This window comes from Hyposmocoma kahamanoa, unplaced genomic scaffold (assembly GCF_003589595.1).
Source record: "Hyposmocoma kahamanoa isolate Upper Pololo Valley unplaced genomic scaffold, ASM358959v1 109, whole genome shotgun sequence".
NCBI classification, from domain to species: domain Eukaryota; kingdom Metazoa; phylum Arthropoda; class Insecta; order Lepidoptera; family Cosmopterigidae; genus Hyposmocoma; species Hyposmocoma kahamanoa.
Window position 1 is genome coordinate 404,818 of NW_020653361.1, and position 20,333 is coordinate 425,150.

Consider the following 20,333-nt stretch of genomic DNA (forward strand, 5'->3'; position numbering starts at 1 on the left):
CCGGGAATCGAAACTGGGACCTCAGCGTAGCAGTCCGGCATGGTAACCGTTCGGCCACGGAGGCAGTGTCTGCGCGTGTTCTGCTCCCTACTCTCCCTCTCGTCCCCCGCGCCCTCGGCTGTGCATCAAACGATTCTGTCGTTCAAACGACAAAGCGGCTGCTGTGAACCGATAAACTGTCGTCACGATCCAATGTCGTGAGAATAGCTAGACACGACAGTCGTTCAACGATAAAAAATGTCCACGACACAGTCACGACAGACGGTCGTGGTATGGAAACAGGCTAAAAGCGAGTCGTCCAACGATCAATAAAACGTTACGACATAATGTGAACGCGCCCTAACCCCGGCTGACTGTGTCATTTAAAGATTAAAAATGTATCTTTTACCCAAAACAATTTTCATCTTCAGTTTTACTCTTAATTTACTATCCGGCCATAGAAACAATTTTAAAAAGTATGTATTCTAAATTGGTTCAACGGGGTATCGAATCTCATAACAAAATCGCAAATATTTTACATAGGACATTTTACATATTCGCAACAATTTGAAAGCAGTTCATAGAGGCTGTTTTTATCGAAATTTATAACTATTAGAGAGTGAGTGAGATAATTATAATTTATAAATGAGAAAACTTTAGTTTAAAAGTTTAAACTATTTTTCAGTAAAAGAATCATCAGCCATGTTTTAATTAGAGGTAGTACAATTGATTATATTATCGTTAAACTTCGAAATCACTACGTTATTTAAATATTAATAGTAAAATAACATATTCTGAAAAGCAATAAAAACTAATTTCAATAAATCTTAATTGTTGTCGTCGTTCTCGCTATTACAATGTGCGTGCGCAGTTCACTCGCATACTGTGAACTAACTTTAAACATGTTCACAATTCAAGTAGATTAAAGAACTAAGCTATCTTTTTAAGATTTTAGAGAAATTAGTTCAGATTTTATGTGAGTGTATAGAATACAGAATATATATATATATCATTACAAGTATTTAATATAAAATACTCCTTGAAACACTTGTTCCATTTGTCAGAACGGACGTACATTCCCTTTAGCAAGAGTGGACGCACAAGTTTGACGAAAAAAGATCTTACAATTTCGACGTAAAGAACTTCGTGTTCTATGTTGTTACAATAAAAAAAATATTGCACAATTTTATTGATTGATCGTGGTGATTAAAATAATGAGGTCTAATTAAACTGCGTCTGTGGCCGAATGGCTACCATGCTGGTCTGCCACGCAGAGGTTACGAGTTCGATTCCCGAACCGGTATAAATATTTGGATGAATGAATTAATGAGTGAAATATTCTTTATTGCACACTAAGTATCACAATGACAACACAGAACTGTAATGTGTCGCAAGATTAGGCTAATGTACAACAAACTGCCTTATTGCTAAGTAGCAATTTCTATCAGGCAACCTTAGTATGTTGTATGGCCTACATTTATTTCTCTCGTGAGTTTGGGTGTAATTTGTGGTTGTCCATGTTTGTGTCCATGGCACCCGCGATACAGGGTTGTTGTTGTTAAATTCTACAGAATTTTTGCATTTCTTAATTATATTTAAAAGGTAACATTCATAAATCACGTGACGAATGTTTAGTTTAATTTTGTCTTCGCTCCCGTCCTCCAAAACCCTTGCATTATTGCTTACATTAAATCTTGAATCAACTATAAAACTGTAATATACGTTAAGTCGTGCAAAAATGAACCCAAACCCATTCATGTTAAAGGTGACGACGTGTTTTATGTAAAAACATACTTACTAACAAGTAGTTTGTTTTTGCGTGAAGATAAAATCGAATTACATTTATCGACTATCGATTAAATTAAAGTAATAATAGCGGAGCATTTTGTTTTTACATTAAAATAGGCATGAACACTTAATAACTAGAGAGTGACAAAAATATTTTGGTGTCTAAGCAACAGGGTGCTTCGTTTTGCGTTATTTATAGTCAATCTTTTTTGAAGATGGAGTAAAATGACAATTGAATGCGCAAGTGTTGCCCGCTTGCAAGCAGCTTGGCAACCCTGCAAATGTCATTTCACTTCGTCTTCAAAAAAGACGGACTCAACACACACAAGACTCAAAACAATATAGTGCCCATACTGATTTTTAAATTTGTAGTATGGTATCATTTTCCCTCCTCGAACTAGTCGCCGTGGCGTAGGACAGCAGGCAGGCACACAGAGTACTTTGTACAATAATATCTTCAATGTATTATCCAGGCAGGTTGATATTGACCTTTTTAACAGTAGTGTTGCGTCGGTGAAGCGACTAATTAGTAGTTTGTTTTTTGGCGAGTACGTATTTACTAAGTGTTGCGAAAATGCCATTACCTATATTGAATAGTTATAAAATTTATTGCTCTTGAATTTAATGTATGTCCGTCTATCGGTGAGGACCTACAGGCTCTCCATTATTATTTCAGTTTTTACTCTGTAATATAGCCATTGGTCTTCCAATAAATTAAAAAAAAAAAAAAAAAAAAAACACTTGGGCAGGCAGTCGCATACTGACGGACTCCGCGCACATGCACGCTTTTCGGTTTTGCATAGTGTATCTCTTCTTTTGTGTAATAATATATATGCAGACAGTTTAAGTTCCAACAAACTATTGAACTTTTTTTTTTACACAAATTGTATATTTAATATATCTTTAAATGTTGTCGTAATTTGATAAGCAATCTCGGGACGTCGGTTTTTAATTTGTGCCTTAGGGTACCGCCGTACTTTTTAACCAGGCAAAAAAGCAATATGTCCGAAAAACGCGTTTATTTTTGTTTGTAGGTGTCAAACACCTCCGTGGTCGTCAACAGCAATTTCCGTGGCAGTTTTTATATTTAAATAATCAAGTATATTATCGTGTAATTATTAAATAATATTTCACGACACAATAATCGAATATAAAATAATATTTTACGATAACAAAATTGCCACGGAAATTAGGTAGTGAACACTAGTCCGAGAATGACCGAGGACTATGAACTCGAACTTACGTCATAAATCCATTTGACATTGTAGTACTTATTGTATAGCATGTCGGATATAATAATTTTGATTATCTTTATTTTTTTAATGCAAATTTTAAGTCTCTATAAAACGAGTCGCGAACCTCAACAATTTTTCTATGTGTTTGTTGCGGATCTTATTTTTATTTATCTAAACGGCTTTAGTAGAGTTTAAACAATATGACGAGATTTTAAGTGTCATTTGTTTACCAATGAAATAAAAATATATTTTTGATTTTGAAAAACTAGAGATGGGCACTATGTTGTCTTTTGTACTAAACCCAAGCGACGATTCATTACGAACAACGTATTTACACATATGCAACGTTAAATTTATTATAACACGTTTTTTATAACTTTATAATAAACAACCACAAATTTTATTGTGCTAGCGATATGTTTCAATAGCAAAAAATATTTGTTAAGATTTAAAAAATATAATAATAATGCCAAATATAAATAAATGTTCTCGACTTTGTAACTTCGTATCAATTCTCTTCACAACCTGGACACTTGATTTTTTAGCATTAATTCTCTTCACGTACTGTCCTCTAAAGAGAAGGTTCCAATTCTAAAACTTTTTAGATCTTAGATTAGTTTTAAGAATTGGTAATTACAGAATCGACACATTTATGCACATATTAGAACATACTGTATCAAGTTGGATGTCAAAGACAATGCACCTCAAAATAACAATATGGATATACCCTGATCTATACCACAGTTCAACACGGCTCTGTAAAAGGAGCATAAACGCGAGATTTTGCCCAATTACAGCTAAACTAAAATGAGGGTACTGTGTTACCTGCTGGATACAGCCATTCTTATACGGGTTGTCAAAGTACTGATCGCCTATATAATTATATAAAAATAAAAGTACATTTTAACTAAAGGAAGACCAGAAAAAGAATAAAGTATATATATATGTAAATTTATGGGTAAAACATAATAATCGTAATTATATATGATAATAATTATTATTAAGAAAAAAGGAAGTTATAAATATTTACACTTAAAATGAGTATCACTGCTTAAAAAATAACGGTACATCGTTATGGCAACATAACATGCTTAACTAAAATAACGTTAAAAATAACGTTTCACAAAACATTATTACAAAAAAGAACGGTTCACGAACAGCTGCGCTTATAAATTACATTGTCGTTTCTTAGTCTTATAATTATTACGAAAAAATATTTTGATTTTATTTTAATTCGAATAAATTTTAAAATTTTGCTAACATTTAATCTAATTTGTGAACGATTTTTAAGAATCTAAGGCACTATGAGGACATTAAACTGGCAAGGAATGGTGCTACATAAGAGATCTAAATGCTTAATTATTATTAACGTTATTGTTAACGGTTACTTCGTTGCAACGCGTTTCAGTTTCGTTAGCGTTGACATCGCTGTCTATGGCAGGCAGATTATCAATAACGGCGCTTAAATTCTCAATGTTAGCATCGTTATTCGTTACGTTATTTGTGTTACTTGCTACATTAGCTTGACCACTCGAGGCTTCGTTGATTTCTGCCACATTACTAACACCAGTTTCGACGTTATTATTGGCGCTATCGCCGCCAGAAGCCAATTCATCGTAACAAGGCGGCATTTCAACGTTATTTCTCGCCTGTTCCTCAGTAACGGTTACTTCGCTATTCGTTTCGTTGTTCAACGCGTCCCGGCTCAGATATTCCGGAGGCGGCCCGTAGAGTTTATACCTCATAGCTTCAGTGTACGGCGGCGGACGTACAGTCGTACTCAAGTTATCGTTTAAAACGGGGTAGTTTTCGAAATTTGCACCCAAAAGACGAATAGTACGGCCGTTTAAAGTATACGTCTCGTTAGAATTCAGTCTAACAAAGTCCAGATCGTCTATATTCAGCTCCGCCACATTGGGAGTGTCAGGTCTCCTTTCGGTGGACGTCCTGCGGCCTAACCTAGGTATGCTGAGTTGGAACCTACCGAGTTGCAAGGTGAGGGGGCGGGGACGGTTGATTTGGTCTAGAACTCGGTCTAGATTGGTTCGAAGCGTCCGCCTGCGGTAGAACTCCAGCGGTGTCGCCATGTAGTTGAGATCGCGACCGCACGCTGTTATGTCCGGGTCGTAGAACATCTGTACATGGGAAATATAATATTTATAGTTGTTAAGAATCCATACACGTCATGTTTTCTAAAGGTGCAGGCAGCTTTGAAGTTATCACAGTTTTACGGAACGTCGCGGTAGTGTTGTTAATAGTATTTAAGTTTTTTTTTTATAAAGTGACGGGACGAACAAGTTCTTAGTGGTGAGCGACACGCCTGTCTATGGCAGTTGCAGTCAAGCTTTAAATCGCAAATATCTAAGATTGCAACATCGTCTGTTACCCTGAGACATAAGTTCCACGCGCCTGGAATTTCACCAGCACTCTGACTGACTGAGAAATAGGCATGGGGGCAGTAGTTCTTCACAAGAGTTTTATTGGTACTAAAAAGAGTTAGGGCGATGGTACCAATGATCGACATTTTAACGGAAGTTGTGTCTTTTAATTTGAAATAACTTTTGTATTTATAGCATGAATAGAAACGTTTATTTGCCAGAATACAATAATTATACAGATCTAAAATAAAAATAGGTACAATGTATTCAACCTGCAAGCAGGTGTGCAAATATTAATTGAATTAAATATTTTGACCTCTACAATTAATTGCACTTCAAATCAATATAAATTAGTAATTGCAAATTCTAGATATTCTTTATTACTATAGAAGCAATGTGTCATAAGCCATTTTGTCAATTGTGATTTAAACGTAGTTCCGTGTAGTAATTTAAATTCATTTGGTAAACTATTGAAGATCTTTATGCATAAATTGAAGCAGTTATTCTTATCAATTACTTTATGGCATCGAGGTTGGTATAAAAGATTCATGATTTTAGCTCTGGTTTGCCTTTGTATCACTTCACCGCGTGTTTTAAAATATTGAGGGTCAGTGTTCACGAATACGCAGATGTCCCTTATATACATGCATGGCAAAGGCAGTGTTTAGTTTTTTGAACAACGGTTTGCAGCTATCATCGAACCGCGCACCACAGACCGCTCGAATACACTTCTTCTGAACCTTGAACACTCTTTCTAAATCTACTGAGGTGCCCCATAGTATAAGACCGTAGCTGGGTACGGACGAAACGTAGCCGTGATAGGCTGCTTCTCGAGAGACAATTTGCCTTAGTCTTCGCAGAGCGTAAACAAATCTATTTAGTCTCATAGAATTTTTTTCGATGTGATCCCTCCAGTTAAGATGTTTATCGATTGTCAATCCAAGAAAGTGAAATGTGTTAACTTCATCTATAGTGTCGGTGTTGTAATGAATTTTAATTGGTATGGGATTTGAATTATACAATCTAAATGTCATAAATTTAACATTAATACGTAGGTCATTGATGTCCATCCAACTTATTACATCTATTAGTGCTTTATTTATGTTTTATTATAAGAGTTGTATCGTAAACAGTGAGTGAGTTATTTATACGTCAATAGTGATTAGTTTACTTGACAGATATAACCCTCAGGAAAGATTATGCTGTAGTATGTTTAACAAAAAACTATTACAATTATTTCTAAAAAAACCTAAACTAGAATATCTCCAAATCTCCAAAAATCCACTAATTAATTAACCACTAATCGACAGTCACCTAATAAATGACCTTACCAATAAGAAACGTGTTGCTATGATAGAAAATTGTGTCCTAGATCTTATTGGAAATGAATTTCGAAAAAAGACGTCGGTCACAAAGAGAGAAAAGAGGAGGCACCTCGGCGTCGAGGTCCAGCGTGGGGCTGCGGCAGGGCAGCGGCGGCGGCCGGCGCCGCGGCGACCCCGCCAGCCCCGCCGCCCCCGCCACCCCCTGCACCGCCGTCATCTCCACGTCGGTGCACGCCTGCGGCACCTGCCACAAATCACATTCCATATTCACATTCACAGGATTATTCAGATTGAAAGGAAACGTATTAATAGTATATTTTTACCTAGGGACTAAAATGAGCCAACGTATAACCGAGTAGGAATGAGGTGTCTATTACTCCGAGCGTTTATATTGGCTTTTAGTCTCGAGGTAAACAAAATATTCAATCGTTTTTGCGGTATTTTTTTTCCCAACCAGACACAGGTACAACAAATGCACGATATAATCATGAGACGCTCTGTAGTTTGGCTTATTTGCAAAATTCTAACAACCTCTCAGGTCTGTATTACTAAGATCATAAACGACAACTTTGTTCTAGGACTTTCTACAAATCAAAATAAATTTACACTTTTCAGATCTGTACTTGATGGTAAATTCAAATGTGCAAGTATCCACAGGCTCCTGCGTTTTACATAGGACTGATACACTAGCGCTTTTTTTTGTTACCGCACAGAATTATCACCGCTAAATTTGATAGACGTAAAACATCACGATAGCCTAGACTAAAACTAGGAATTAGGAGCAAATACAGACCTGTCGGTATCGACTGGAGAATATGGCCGACAGCCGTGCAAGGCCGAAGCCGGTGGGGCTGTCTTCTGCAGCATCAGCTGGCTGCTCCTCGGCGGGAGAGTCGTCGGACGGACATGACGGGTTGCACTGAAATATATAGCGTAGTTTGTGAGTACGACTACCCGACCAACGGGACTTTCAGACAAGTACCAATTTAGAAAAGATCATTTTCCAAAAAATTGTCGTTTTTGGTTAGTATACTGTTTATATATTTTTTTTTCAGAGAGAGTATAATTGTAAGTTTTTTTATTGAAAAAAAAAAAACCGACTTCAAAAGTTTGCTTATCGGCTTTTTTGATTTCCATGGGGTCCTCTCATCAGACTCTGACTAGTTGATGACAATGGGACTGTTACGGACTTCTTTGTGCATTTCATGTTTTCTCTTCTGGTTGTCATGGTGTGGGTGATTGGTTGATTACATACATATATTGTGTCAAGTGAAAAGTCAAATTTTGTTTGCGGAAACGAAACAAGTAGTAATTTGTGATAGCCGAAACGAACCCGGAACAGCATCATGGATCTCCTTGAGAATATACCCTTTCAAGCAATAGAAGAATTTTCAAAATCGGTGCACTATTGATGGAGAAATTGGTAAAATTTGAGGATTTCCTTCGATTCTCATGGGATCCCCTCATCAGATTCTGACTTGGTGACAATGGAACTACCATGGTGGGGAGTGCATTCTATCAAACAAAAAAGAATTTTCAAAATCGGTTCACAATTGACGGAGATATCTGAAAACATACGTACAGCCGAACGTAGAACCCCTTCTTTTTTTTGAAGTCGGTTAAAAACAGCCTTTTTCATGCAATGTTGTGCCACATCAACATACGGCAGGACATTGTTAGCGTTAGCATTTTGTTGTTCCAATTACAATTATCGTTGTAAATTTATCAAAATAATTACCAATGAGAATTATGAGGGTTCTTAAATTCGAGTAACGCGTTCAGTAAGTAATAGGTACGCGATTTTGGTTACATACAACATTATTTCTACGAGTAAATTCAAATAATGAAACACAATCAATACTTAATGTACACATATTTTTTTTTAAACAATCCACGACAACAAAGTTAGCGAAAGCCAAACAAACGCGAATAGGCGTATTCGTGATTGGTCAAGTACCATTTATAGTTTAACCAATCAGGAAGCAGTACAGCGTTTTAATATTTTAATTAGGAAAAAAACGTTATTTTTTGAAATTTCTCAGTTCGGTAGCGAGTACCATAGGCCATAGAATTTTGGTCCAGAACTCAAAAGAGCGGCTTTTGACATGGTTTATAAAATGATAAGTGACAGAATAAAGTGCAGGAGTAGAGAAAAGATGAAAGAGAATAATGAAAAAGACCTGCAAGGGCTGCCTGTCGAGCCTGTCGGGCCTGTCGGGCCGGTCGGGGCTGCCGGGCGGCGACGCGGCGGCGGCCTGCTCCAGCAGGCGCGACGCCTCGTAGCACGGCGGGAAGCGCTGCGCCTGACGGGGACTCGGTTAGACACACTCTCAGAGGTTCAGTCAGAAACAAAGTGAAGTGCGGGAGCAGACCTGCGCGTAGTGCAGCCCGTAGTGGCGGCGCGCCGCGCGGTCGGCGTGCGCGTAGCCGCGCAGCGCCGCGCGCTTCATGTGCATCTTGCAGATGGCCGACACCAGCAGCACCACGGCGATCATGAAGATCAGCGCGCACGCTGCAACAGGCCAGCGGCTCGTTTCAATTTCTCGAAGATTGTGCACTCAATTTTCACACAATCTCCTTCTTAACACTATAACAGCTCTTTCAATACGGTCGCTCTACTTTCGCACTGCAGCTTTTTACTTTTCCATTTTCAAAGAGATTGTACATTTATTCAATATTTATGTGCTTTGTGACGTAAGTTATTCGTCATTAAAATTTATATCTACTTACTAACATCTTATTTGTTTAAATTGCATAGGTGTTTTATAAAACAACGGGTTACATTTAAAAATACCAAAATATTTTCCATAAAGATGGCTGATGGAGTATTAACAACGACCGGAGGTGAGTGTTACGCGAGAGCGCTGCGTGAAGCGCCACCAAAATAATAATTTTAATGTGGCTCGATACTGGCAACAGTTGCCATTGATGTCTAAATTTTTATCAGCCGAAGAAATAAAACGAGTCTTTTTTTAAAATACTGTTTTATTTTACTTTCAATGTAGTTTTTTCGCAAATGTATTAAAAAACGTCGTTTGATACACGTGCGGATTAGTAATCTACAATTTTGTAATATGACTCTTCAATTAAAATACTTTCAATGTAAGTTTTAAACTTAGAAAACGGTAATCATAAATTAAGATCAGCTCCGGAATGTTATTGTAATTCCCTATAAAAGAATCGTTTGCCTTAGGTAAACGAAAACGTAGTACCATGAGTTTGGGACACAAAAAATGGGTTGTGTATACAAATTTTGTAGGCCGATTTCACATCAAATTTCCTTCATATTCACACACTGGCTTTTACCTATTCTTAAAGTAACACATCTAAAATAACACCCTTGATAAGAAATTTAAAATAAATAGAAATTCTTGCAATCTCCTGAATAATCACTCTTTATAAGATACGAGTTTGAGAAAATAAGACACAGACCCTGTGTCGCGGGTGCCATGGACACACACGTAGACAACCACAAATTACACCCAAACTCACGAGAGAATTAAATGTAGGCCACATAAATATGTCTCCCGGCACGGGAATCGAACCTGGGACCTCTGCATGACAGTCCGGCATGGTAACCGTTCGGCCACTGAGGCAGTTGAATATATTATGTAATGAAAATCAAATAAGTAATTACACATACATAGTACAATGTATATACAATATGTATATACAATGTATATATATATATATATATATATATATACATAAAACTTATTATATTAAATACACATGTGTCTACAGTGTGGAGTTTCAAATGGGTCAGCAAGTCCTAGAAGATTTTCCATGAATTTTGAAGATATATCGATTGGCATTAAGATTTTGAAAAATTAATATTTTTTTAATAAAATTAATTTTTTTTCGAATATTTTTCCACATCTGACAGTTGACACCAGTCAAAAGTTGAAAATACTGAACGAAAATGATGGAGCCATTACAAGGATTTTTTTGCCTGTAATTCTTTTTTTTCGCTGTTGTCCAACCATTTTAAATCTCGTTTTACAAAAATCACGCTAAATAAAACTTGAGTGTATAGTACGATAAAAAATAGGGTTAGATTCATACCTGTGACGGTATAAATGGTGGATTGAATGAACCCATACTCGTCGGGAGCGTGTCGGTCCTCGAACAACGGAGGGTACTCCACCTCCATGTAACCTGAAGGAAGGAAAATGCCACTGCATTAATATTATCTTTCCGGCTCAATATTGCTAACTGAGCCATGGCAATAAAACCAGTTTGAAACAGACTTAACGTGTATGCACTCACCTCCTTCTAACGTAGAGTACCTCGGATGCTCGTCGCAGCAGGAGGGGTGCTGGCAGCGAGGGGACCGTGCGCGGCAGCAGGCCGCTTCGGAGATGCACCGGCCCGTCGAACAGTTCAGTTTGTCTGGTCCTAGACATTTGTACACATGGTGTGAAGTTTCATTTGTGCGCCACCAACGTTTACATCTCACTCGCAATAATAAAGAGACTAAATTAGAAATGTAACATTTTGGGAAGCCCACATAATAGGTTAAAAATACTTTAATTTTTACAATGCAAAAAAATAATCCTTCCATCTGATTTATGAACATTTATTAAAAATATAAATCATAACATTTTTAAATACGAATATTCATTATAACTATTTAATTTAAAGCGAATCCCTTAAATTATGTAATTTATTAAATTTATAATTTTTTTTATTAAATTAAATAATTTAAGGGATAAGCTTTTAAAAAAAAAAGAGTGATGCCATGCCGGAACAACCGCTCTTAACCAACTGAACTACAGACCGATTCAGCAGATCTTACGATTATTTTCTAAGCGTTTGTTACACAAATATGTATTAGGTTTAAACGGCTTTTTTCGTAGTCAGCGCCATCTATGAGAACATAAGTTCCTCAGTCGACCAGATACCTTCGCAACCACCAAAAGCTGCCGTATGACGTCGCTGTGTTCAATATTACTTGTTGAAGATAATGTTTTACTACCACGATTGTTATACAGAATTTCGCTATATTAGGCGCCAGCAGAATGATATATACAGGCTGTCCTACGGCTATGGGACACGGAGGAAATATACTAAAGAGAGAATAAGGCACTATGTCATACATTAGTTAATAGTGACTACGTGACAGATACATCACTCTTGTACAAAACCGAAAGTAACTACGCTATAATAGCTTACTAAATCTGACTAATGACACCAGCGGTCGCTACGAGGAAAAAGGAACCTAAGCACGCGCTCAGAGAAGTGAAAATAGCGTTGCCCGTCGTGTACAGTCGTGCGGGGACGAATGCTGTTACATGAAAGGCTTGTATGGGCGCTTGCGCCGACGTCGGCGCACTCAGCGGTGGGCACTTATCGCGTAACCTTCAGCGAGTTACGGAGCCACACAACAACAACAAATCAAAAAATATATATATGTATGCTCTCTACGATATTTGAAGCACTTTCCTTCCGCGTGCACATATGCCACCCAAAAGTGTTACATTCCCGAACTCGTCCCCAGTAGCGGCTGGGACGCGCGGAGGGACACTGACTGTTGCAGGGCCGGTCGGCGCACAGCGGCACGGCCTCGTCCTCGCCGTTGCGGCAGTCGCGGAACCCGTCGCACACGTACGCGGCCAGCACGCAGTGGCGCCCGCACCAGAAGGCGCCGCGCGCGCACTGCCGCGGGCCTGCAACCGGCGAAAACTCTTGATCCAACCGACCACTGTTAACCCTCAAAAAGGCTTCTTTCTTTCGTGATGCTTGGCTCCATCGACTGTTAAACTGTGTTAGCAATTTTTTTTAAATCACTAATTATCAAACGTAAATTGTCCTCCGAAAGTTCATAACAATCTCGTAAAAATGTTTCTAGAGCCGATTCATTTCTTCCACCTTCAATGTAGGAAAGTATTAGCTCTCGTCTCAAATATTTGAAAGTACTCATTTTCAAAGGAGTTGGAAAAGTATATTCAGTAACAAACGACTGCTTATTTTAATAAATTTATGAAATTCATGTGTCAGAGCATTATATAGTAATGGTGCAGTGTGAATAATATTGATAAATATGATAAATGCAACCGCATCTATATTATCTTATAGCGTTGCATTGATAAGGGTATTTTTTTGGTGTAGGACATTTGATACGATTTCTTGCATATCTTTAGAAACCGCACAAAACCGCAGCTGATATTTATAAAATTTTGATAATTAATACCTACGCTATGAAATAATACGAAATTTGAAAATTCGGCAAGCTTCTCTAACAGTCAACACCGTTGATGAATTTGATAAAGATAGGTTAATGTCTCCATTTTTAATTATGATTTATTTTCTGTACATTACATAATAAATTTGAAAAATATCAACCATTTTTGACATTTACGTAAGACGTGCTTTATAGAAATATATAATAACAAACAGCTTATCTAACAAAATCAATACGAAATACGACGTCGAAAGTTGCAAAATCATACGGCACAACGAGATGAGTACGCGAAGTGACATTTTGGATGTATTTTTATTAAATCAACTAAAAAAACCTAACATAAAAAACCTTCAATATAATAAAGTATGACATCTAAACTATCAAATAAAATTAAATGTGTATTTCAATTAAAACATTGGTCAAAACCATTTTTGATACGCCATTGTTCTACTATTTCCCATAGTGCGGTGGCCAGGCCACCACAGGTCGTCTAAATCATATCCATAATTATAGTCCATAATTTTAGATTTGATGAAATTACTTTATCGGATCTAAATAGCATTTTTTCTTAAACAAACCAATATTTTGGGCCTGTTGAATGTAATAAGGTTGTTTTTTTGGTCTTGCAGTTTTTCTAAATTAACCAAATAAGGTGTTGCTTGTTCTATTTATTGTGGACTGACGTGTTTCGACTAATACTTAATTTATATGACATGCATGAGTGTAGAAAAATTGAAAATTATAAAAAATGCAAAACAGCTTAAACAGGGCCCTTTACAGGTCCCAAGTAAGTAAAATCAGTCATGGTTGTTGATTTAGGATCTACTGAAATCCAGTGTCGTAGCCTGGTACCGGCTGTGGCATAAAGCCCCCGATGTCCACGTGACAGTTATTCAAGTTGTGTTGACTATTTAAAATTTGATACATTTGCTTAAAAAACTGAAGTAATAAGAAACAATGGCTATTTCATTGTGTTACATTGGCTTTGTCATTTTTTCCTAAAAAATTTTTTTCGAAAAAAATTGGTTAATTTCAATATTTAAAGACTTCAAATGTTAATATTCGGTTAAATCAATATGTGTATTTGAATAATTCGAATGTTGTAAATTTAAAAGTGTCATAAACCATACTTATCATTCAAAAGTACAACTTCGTGATATAGATATAATGTTAATATTTGGAGTTATATTTCTCAATAAATAAATAAATAAATAACGCACACACTCAACATAGCCCCACACTAGGGAAACCCTGTGTCGCGGGTGCCATGGACACACACATAGGCAACCACAAATTACACCCAAACTCACGAGAGAAATAATTGTAGGCCATACAACTATTTCTCTCGGCCCGGGAATCGAACCTGGGACCTCTGCGTGGCAGTCCGGCATGGTAACCGTTCGGCCACGGAGGCAGTTACTAATAATCGTTAATAATAATCGTATTCGCTTATTTCCGTAAAACTCTAATGCCTCCGAAGTTTGGAATTTAGAAAATAATGTTGCATTTGAAGTCTTAGGGTCGTATTCCAGAACTCTACTCAATACTCAAGTCAGGACTTGAGTATTGCAGTGAGCACTGAAAATCATACTCAAGTCCCTGCCATTAGGGTCGTATTTCCAGTGCTTACGTTTCCATTGCAATCCTGACTTGAGCATTGAGTAGAGTTCTAGAATACGACCCTGAGAGTCGTATTCTAGAACTCTACTCAATACTCAAGTCAGGACTTGAGTATTGCAGTGAGCACTGAAAATTATACTCGAGTCCTTGCCATTAGGGTCGTATTTCCAGTGCTTGAAATCATACTCAAGTCCGCTCAAATCCTGACTTGAGCATTGAGTAGAGTTCTGGAATACGACACTTATTCTCAATGTTATATAACTCACCACCTTTGCTCTGCACGAGTATGTACTTCGTGACACTAAATGGCGGCGACGAACACATGTAATGGCCGCTGTCCGACAACTGCAAGTTATATTTCATCAGCTTGCCAAAGGTCGACGGGCCCACTGGTTCCGTTATGTACGGTCTGGAAAGATTTAACTGCACTTAAAGGGACAGTTCTGCGAGAGAAGTGAATGAGATTAATTTTACGACAAAAAGTCTTTAACTACTACACTAACTAAAGATTTACACTAACTACACAGTATATTCATGAAAGTGCTATTTATGAAATATAAAAAATAAACCCCCGACACAAAACAGGTGAGAAATCTATTTCTTCACTCAGCCAGGTACCTTCACAGCTACCAGCGGCCGACTAGAGATGTCGTCTTTATAATTGTAATTTTTAACTTTGTTGACTGTCACGATGTTTCGACGTTTAACCACCATAATATTCAAATATTTTTGTGAAAATACTCCATTAATTTGTCTGTTCTTGACAGTGGTCTTCACAAGTCACCAATTCACTTAAGAGGCGATACCACGCTGGCTTTATATCAGAATAATTTTTTTTATAAACAAAATTAAAGCTATTTCAAAAATGTATTTCAAATAGTATAGCGTGTTTAGTTCAGTTGATAATAAAAAAAATCATTGGTATATGTAAAGCACCTATTGAATACAGTGGTTTTCGTGTGAACTTTCGCCATATAGTAATCAGTGTATACCCTCAATTTTACAAAGCGATTGATCCAATACTTTCAATGTTATACTTTCAATGTTAATGTTATGTTGCTTAGACTCTAAAGAAGCAGTCATGAAGAAACTAAACGATTCTTTGTTCTGTTCCGTAGTCAACGAAAGTAAGACATGCCGTGAGTTCGTCATACACACCTATCTCCACTGGAGTGCGAAACATTCCCCCCGACGTAGTTCCACACGTACATCCTCGGCGTGCTATCCCCTTGCAGCTCGCAGACCAGCGTAAGGTTCTCCTCAACCCTCTTGACGAGAACGTCCGTGTACTCCGGGTCGCCAGGGCTGTAGAGTGAGAGGAAGGGGGCGCGGGGGATGTCTACTGCGCCTGTAAATAATATATAGAATTGAGGCGTTACTTTGCGGAAGTCGACACGAAATAAGAACTCGGCTCTAGGAGCTCTACTGCTACAAAACATGCCGCAGCTAGAGGTGATAATGCCGGCTCCACATACTTGCCAAACGCTACGCCGGGATCACTTTGAAGTGTGGCTTAAATACCGACAGCATCGCCATTGTCTACTGGCAATTATACGCACAATTGCCCCTTGTACATAATTGTAATGACCTATAGTGGGTCAGCATCGGCCAATGTGTACTACGGCCATTAGGAAGGAGGAAGCACAGTACTTCGTGCAAATGGCTGGTGTATCAATATTGCCTCATCAAATAACAGTAGTTATGCATAATGATTGTAAACAATGAATACCCAAGGTGTAGACATTTACGTTCAAGTAATCAGTTATTTAAACGCTTAAATGTTTACAATGTGGATACCCACATCGTAAACATATCGAATTATTGACATCGGGTTCCGAGCTGCGTTTTCCGCAATTAGACTTGTTTTGCGTGGGTTATTTCGAATTATACATTCATTATTAAATTAAATATACAATCAAGATCAGGATCGACTTATATTCTTGTAACCTTAGGTTTTCCATGGTCAATCAATACATAGAATAGTAAAGCAGAGTATTTATGGTAATAGTATGTATGGTCTGTGCGTTTGTAAATGCTAATCTCTGTAATGGCTGAACCAATTTGGATGTGGTTTTCGGTGATGTATCGAGATAAGTCAGGGTTAACATTTAGTGTTTGTTTTATTTAAATCGATTGACAAATTGACGGGTCGAACTAGTCGTGCGCCTGGTGGTTAGCGACATGCCTGTCCATAGCAGTTGCATTGCCATTCAGAACTTTAAATCGCAGAGATATGAGGGGCGCTGCGCCCGTTACCCTGTGACATAAGTTGACAAGTCCCACGTGCCTCTAATTTCACCAGTACCCTTGCCCTTCAAAAGGAGAACGCAGCAGGGCACATTACCGCCTGAAAAATAACCTTGCAACAAGAAGAAGCGGACCAGATAAAGAATCTTTTACTCCAATAGATTCAAAAGAACAACAATCTGTGCACAACTGGTTTTTACCGTATACACAGTCGTTTTTATAATCATAGTTAAAATGGTGATCGAGCAGGGGACTGGGGAGGAAGAGGATCAAGAACGTCGTCAGACAAACCACTCAAAAAACATTTTTTTGGAGGGGGAGTAATGTGGCAGCCTGCAACGGCGATCGACACGGCTAATATCGACACGTCCTGCCCCAAATCATGTAGAAGATAAGATACATTAAGACAGTAGATATTAGATTCATTAGTAAACATGTCAAATCAAAATTTCTAACATGTTACTATTTAGAGATACTCACCACCTAAAGAGCTGTGGTCCAAATTTTGCAGCTTTTTTGATGAACAAGTCGTGCACTTGGTGATAAGCGACACGCCTATTTTACCTATAGCTCAGTGCTGTGCTGCAGTGTCACTTAGAGCTTTTAATCGCAAAGATTTTAGTGGCCCGTCACCCTGGGACATAAGTTGACAAGTCGCATGTGCTTGTAATTTCATCAGCACCCTTTCCCTTCCAACACCGGAACGTAGTAATGCTCACATTACTGCTTGGCAGCAGAAATAGGTAACACGGCACTAATTTCCTGGACGAACTCATCCACAAGAAGCTCTGCTGCTAATATGCTCATTTTTGGCCGGTGATTGACACAACTTTTATATGACTATGACTTACATGCTGCAATGCAGTAAGTTGTACAAAGTAAATCTGTATAAATAAATTCCCCAAATAGGATCTGTCATTTTACAAACGATAACAAACCTCACAATTTCTTTAACTGCGGTTAAGCCAAACTGATATTATAAATGCGAAAGTACTTCTGTCTGTCACGTTTTCATGCGAAAACCGCTGAACCAAACTTGATTAATTTTGGTATAGAAATAGAACCTTCAACAGATTTATTTATTTTTTATTTGTATGGAGAACCAATTATTTCTCAAGTAAGTAGTACAGTAGGCTATTCGAAGTACATATTCTATGCAGACAAAGCTGTGGGCACCAGCTAGTAATTAATACACTAATAAGCAAAAGAAAGTGTTCAAAGGTTGTTTTGTTATGAGTTAACAACAAAACTTTTTGTTCTCAACTCAGGAATTCAAATGCGCTTTGTTTAAACTTGAAATAAAAAGACACGATGAATGTGTAATTATGAGACTAGAGAGCAAGTAAGCAAATTATACCTACAGAAAACCTATAATAACTAACGCCTTTAGTGGCCCTATTGAACAGGCTTCTTTAACAGTATCAACCAATCGAACAATCCACTGCTGGGCACGAGTTTATCTTATTACAAGTTATTTTAATAGAAGTAGAGGTCCTTGTGAAGAGTTCATACAAGGAAATACCACCCTATTTTAAATTTTTATTCAATTGGTATTCAATTATTTTTTGTGAAATTACTCCACTAGTTTGTTATAATTATTAATACAACGATCGAACACTCAGAAGAAAATTCCTTCGATTGATATCAATTTTTTTCTGAGTGTTCCATCTTTGTATTAATAATTATAACAAACTAGTGGAGTAAAATAATTGAATACCAATTCAATAAAAATTTAAAATAGAGAGAATAACGACATCTTTCGCCAGGGCTGGTAGCTGTAAAGGTACTAACTGGGTGATAAATCTTTCATAAATTTCTCATAGATGGCGCTACGACTAAAAGTTGTTGAAAAAATATTATTTGTTGAATTAATAATTACAACAAATACCATCTTACTTATTTCTGCCGCCAAGCAGTAATGTGAGCATTATGCGTTCCGGTTTTGAAGGATAAGGGTGCTGTAGAAATTTCAGACACACGGGACTTGTCAACTTATGTCTCAGGGCGATAGGCGCAGTGGCAGTATCTCTCGGATCTTTGCGATTTAAAGCTCTAAATGGCACTGCAACTGCCACAGAAAAAGGTGCACAACTTGTTCGTCTTCACTCACTCACTTGGTATCATAAAAAAAGCTGTGCTTTTGAGCTCCATCTGACTAGCTTGAAAGTGATGAGGTTGTTGATTTAACATGAACGGGTGTTCATGTTATGTTCATGTATAAGTATACAATACCTATTCATTCTCCTCTTGAAAAGTCTAGGAACAAATTGGACAGAAAATTCCACTCCAATGCCGTACGTCATATAAATGTGGAAGCTAAGCTTTTTGTGACAATCCTGGGTATATCCATAATATATGGGTGGAACCCTAGCCTATGTCTAGTCCTTCAATGACAGAAAGGGGATGGCGGAATGAATTTATGCAATTCCATCGCTCACTCTGTCACAAGTATATCCTGTAGAACACTCATTGCCTGTAATGTTGTGCAGCCTTTACTCATACAATAAGCTTTTAATGCAAATGCTTGCAGTTAATTATTGTTAACTTAATTATGGTAAGGCATCTATTTTATCAATAAACAATAAACCAAGAATTTGTCTCTTAAAGGTATTATTTAATATTTTAAAAATGCAACTGATAACTCACAGTTTCTTAGACATTTTTGTGTTGTCTGTAGTAAAAGAATACAAGAAAAATAGCTAATTTTTTAGCGTTATATATTTATATTTATTTAAATAAATTTTTAATATACATGCAATTAATATTTTATAGTTGTTTCATTAAATATTTCATGTATTTATATATTTTTTTAAAACCATAAACTTTAAAACTAATTTAAACGCAAACATTAAATATAAACAAAATTTACTTCCTTCTAAAACACGAAATCTATTACTAAAAAGTCATACCATTGTAAATACCATTAACAATAAAATGATTGTCAAATTTTTTAGGATATTTTTGTTTTTTTTTAAATAAGCAGTAAACATGCATGGTCTAATACGTTCAGTAGGACCCGATACGCTCAACAGTTATTTCACCAGGCTCTTGCTTATCCTTGGGGCACAGTTAGGGTTATTAATCCACGGATTATCTAACGTAACATAACTGTAGCCAAAGCAAACAGTTAGAAGGACACTAGCGCAAAAGTGAAAGGATAACATGCGGAATACCGTTAGTACACCTAAATTTTCGTCTAGCTAAAGCCCTTACGCGTCGAATGCAATTTGCGGAAAAACACATATGGCTCGCCTTGGGCTGACCCATTAAATTACAAATAAGCATTTTAAACAACGGTAACGAGTTTTACAAGGTCTCGTTCACGAAAATAAAGGTAAAGATAAAAATGCAAAAATGCACCCGTTGTGCGCTACTAAAATTAAGATTTGTTTTTCAATGGTTTTACTACGAAAATATAGGGGATAATACTCACATGTTCCTAATTGAAATAGAACCGGCAGGAAACATAATATTACGTAAGAATGTGACCTAAACATTTTTATTTACTTTTCCAACATATTTAGAGTTGACATTCAGTAAAATGCGGCCATTTTTGTTTTTTGTTTTTCTTTTGTTC

At 37.1% G+C, this 20,333-nt stretch overlaps 1 protein-coding gene across 1 annotated transcript; it reads right to left on the reverse strand.

Annotated features, from left to right (window-relative positions):
- Window positions 1–4,045: 4,045 nt before the first annotated feature.
- On the reverse strand, window positions 4,046–20,305 carry LOC113238795. Its single transcript, XM_026475639.1, has 10 exons — window positions 20,190–20,305; window positions 15,668–15,857; window positions 14,776–14,918; window positions 12,237–12,374; window positions 10,975–11,103; window positions 10,771–10,863; window positions 9,078–9,217; window positions 8,886–9,008; window positions 7,499–7,624; window positions 4,046–5,137 (listed from the first exon to the last, which is right to left on the reverse strand). The coding sequence occupies exons 1-10, from the start codon at window positions 20,251–20,253 to the stop codon at window positions 4,358–4,360; spliced, it is 1,926 nt and encodes a 641-aa protein (XP_026331424.1). The 5' UTR covers window positions 20,254–20,305; the 3' UTR covers window positions 4,046–4,357.
- Between the last annotated feature and the right edge of the window lie 28 nt (window positions 20,306–20,333).

What these genes read in the sequence shown, in the direction of transcription:
- LOC113238795 (XM_026475639.1), bottom strand. Translation starts at nt 20,253, where the DNA reads ATGTTTAGGTCACATTCTTACGTAATATTATGTTTCCTGCCGGTTCTA. An exon ending in CGCCGACCGGCCCTGCAACA is followed by an intron (nt 11,104 to 12,236) that starts GTCAGTGTCCCT and finishes ACAAATGTCTAG; the next exon opens with GACCAGACAAACTGAACTGT. An exon ending in ACGGGCTGCACTACGCGCAG is followed by an intron (nt 9,009 to 9,077) that starts GTCTGCTCCCGC and finishes AGTCCCCGTCAG; the next exon opens with GCGCAGCGCTTCCCGCCGTG.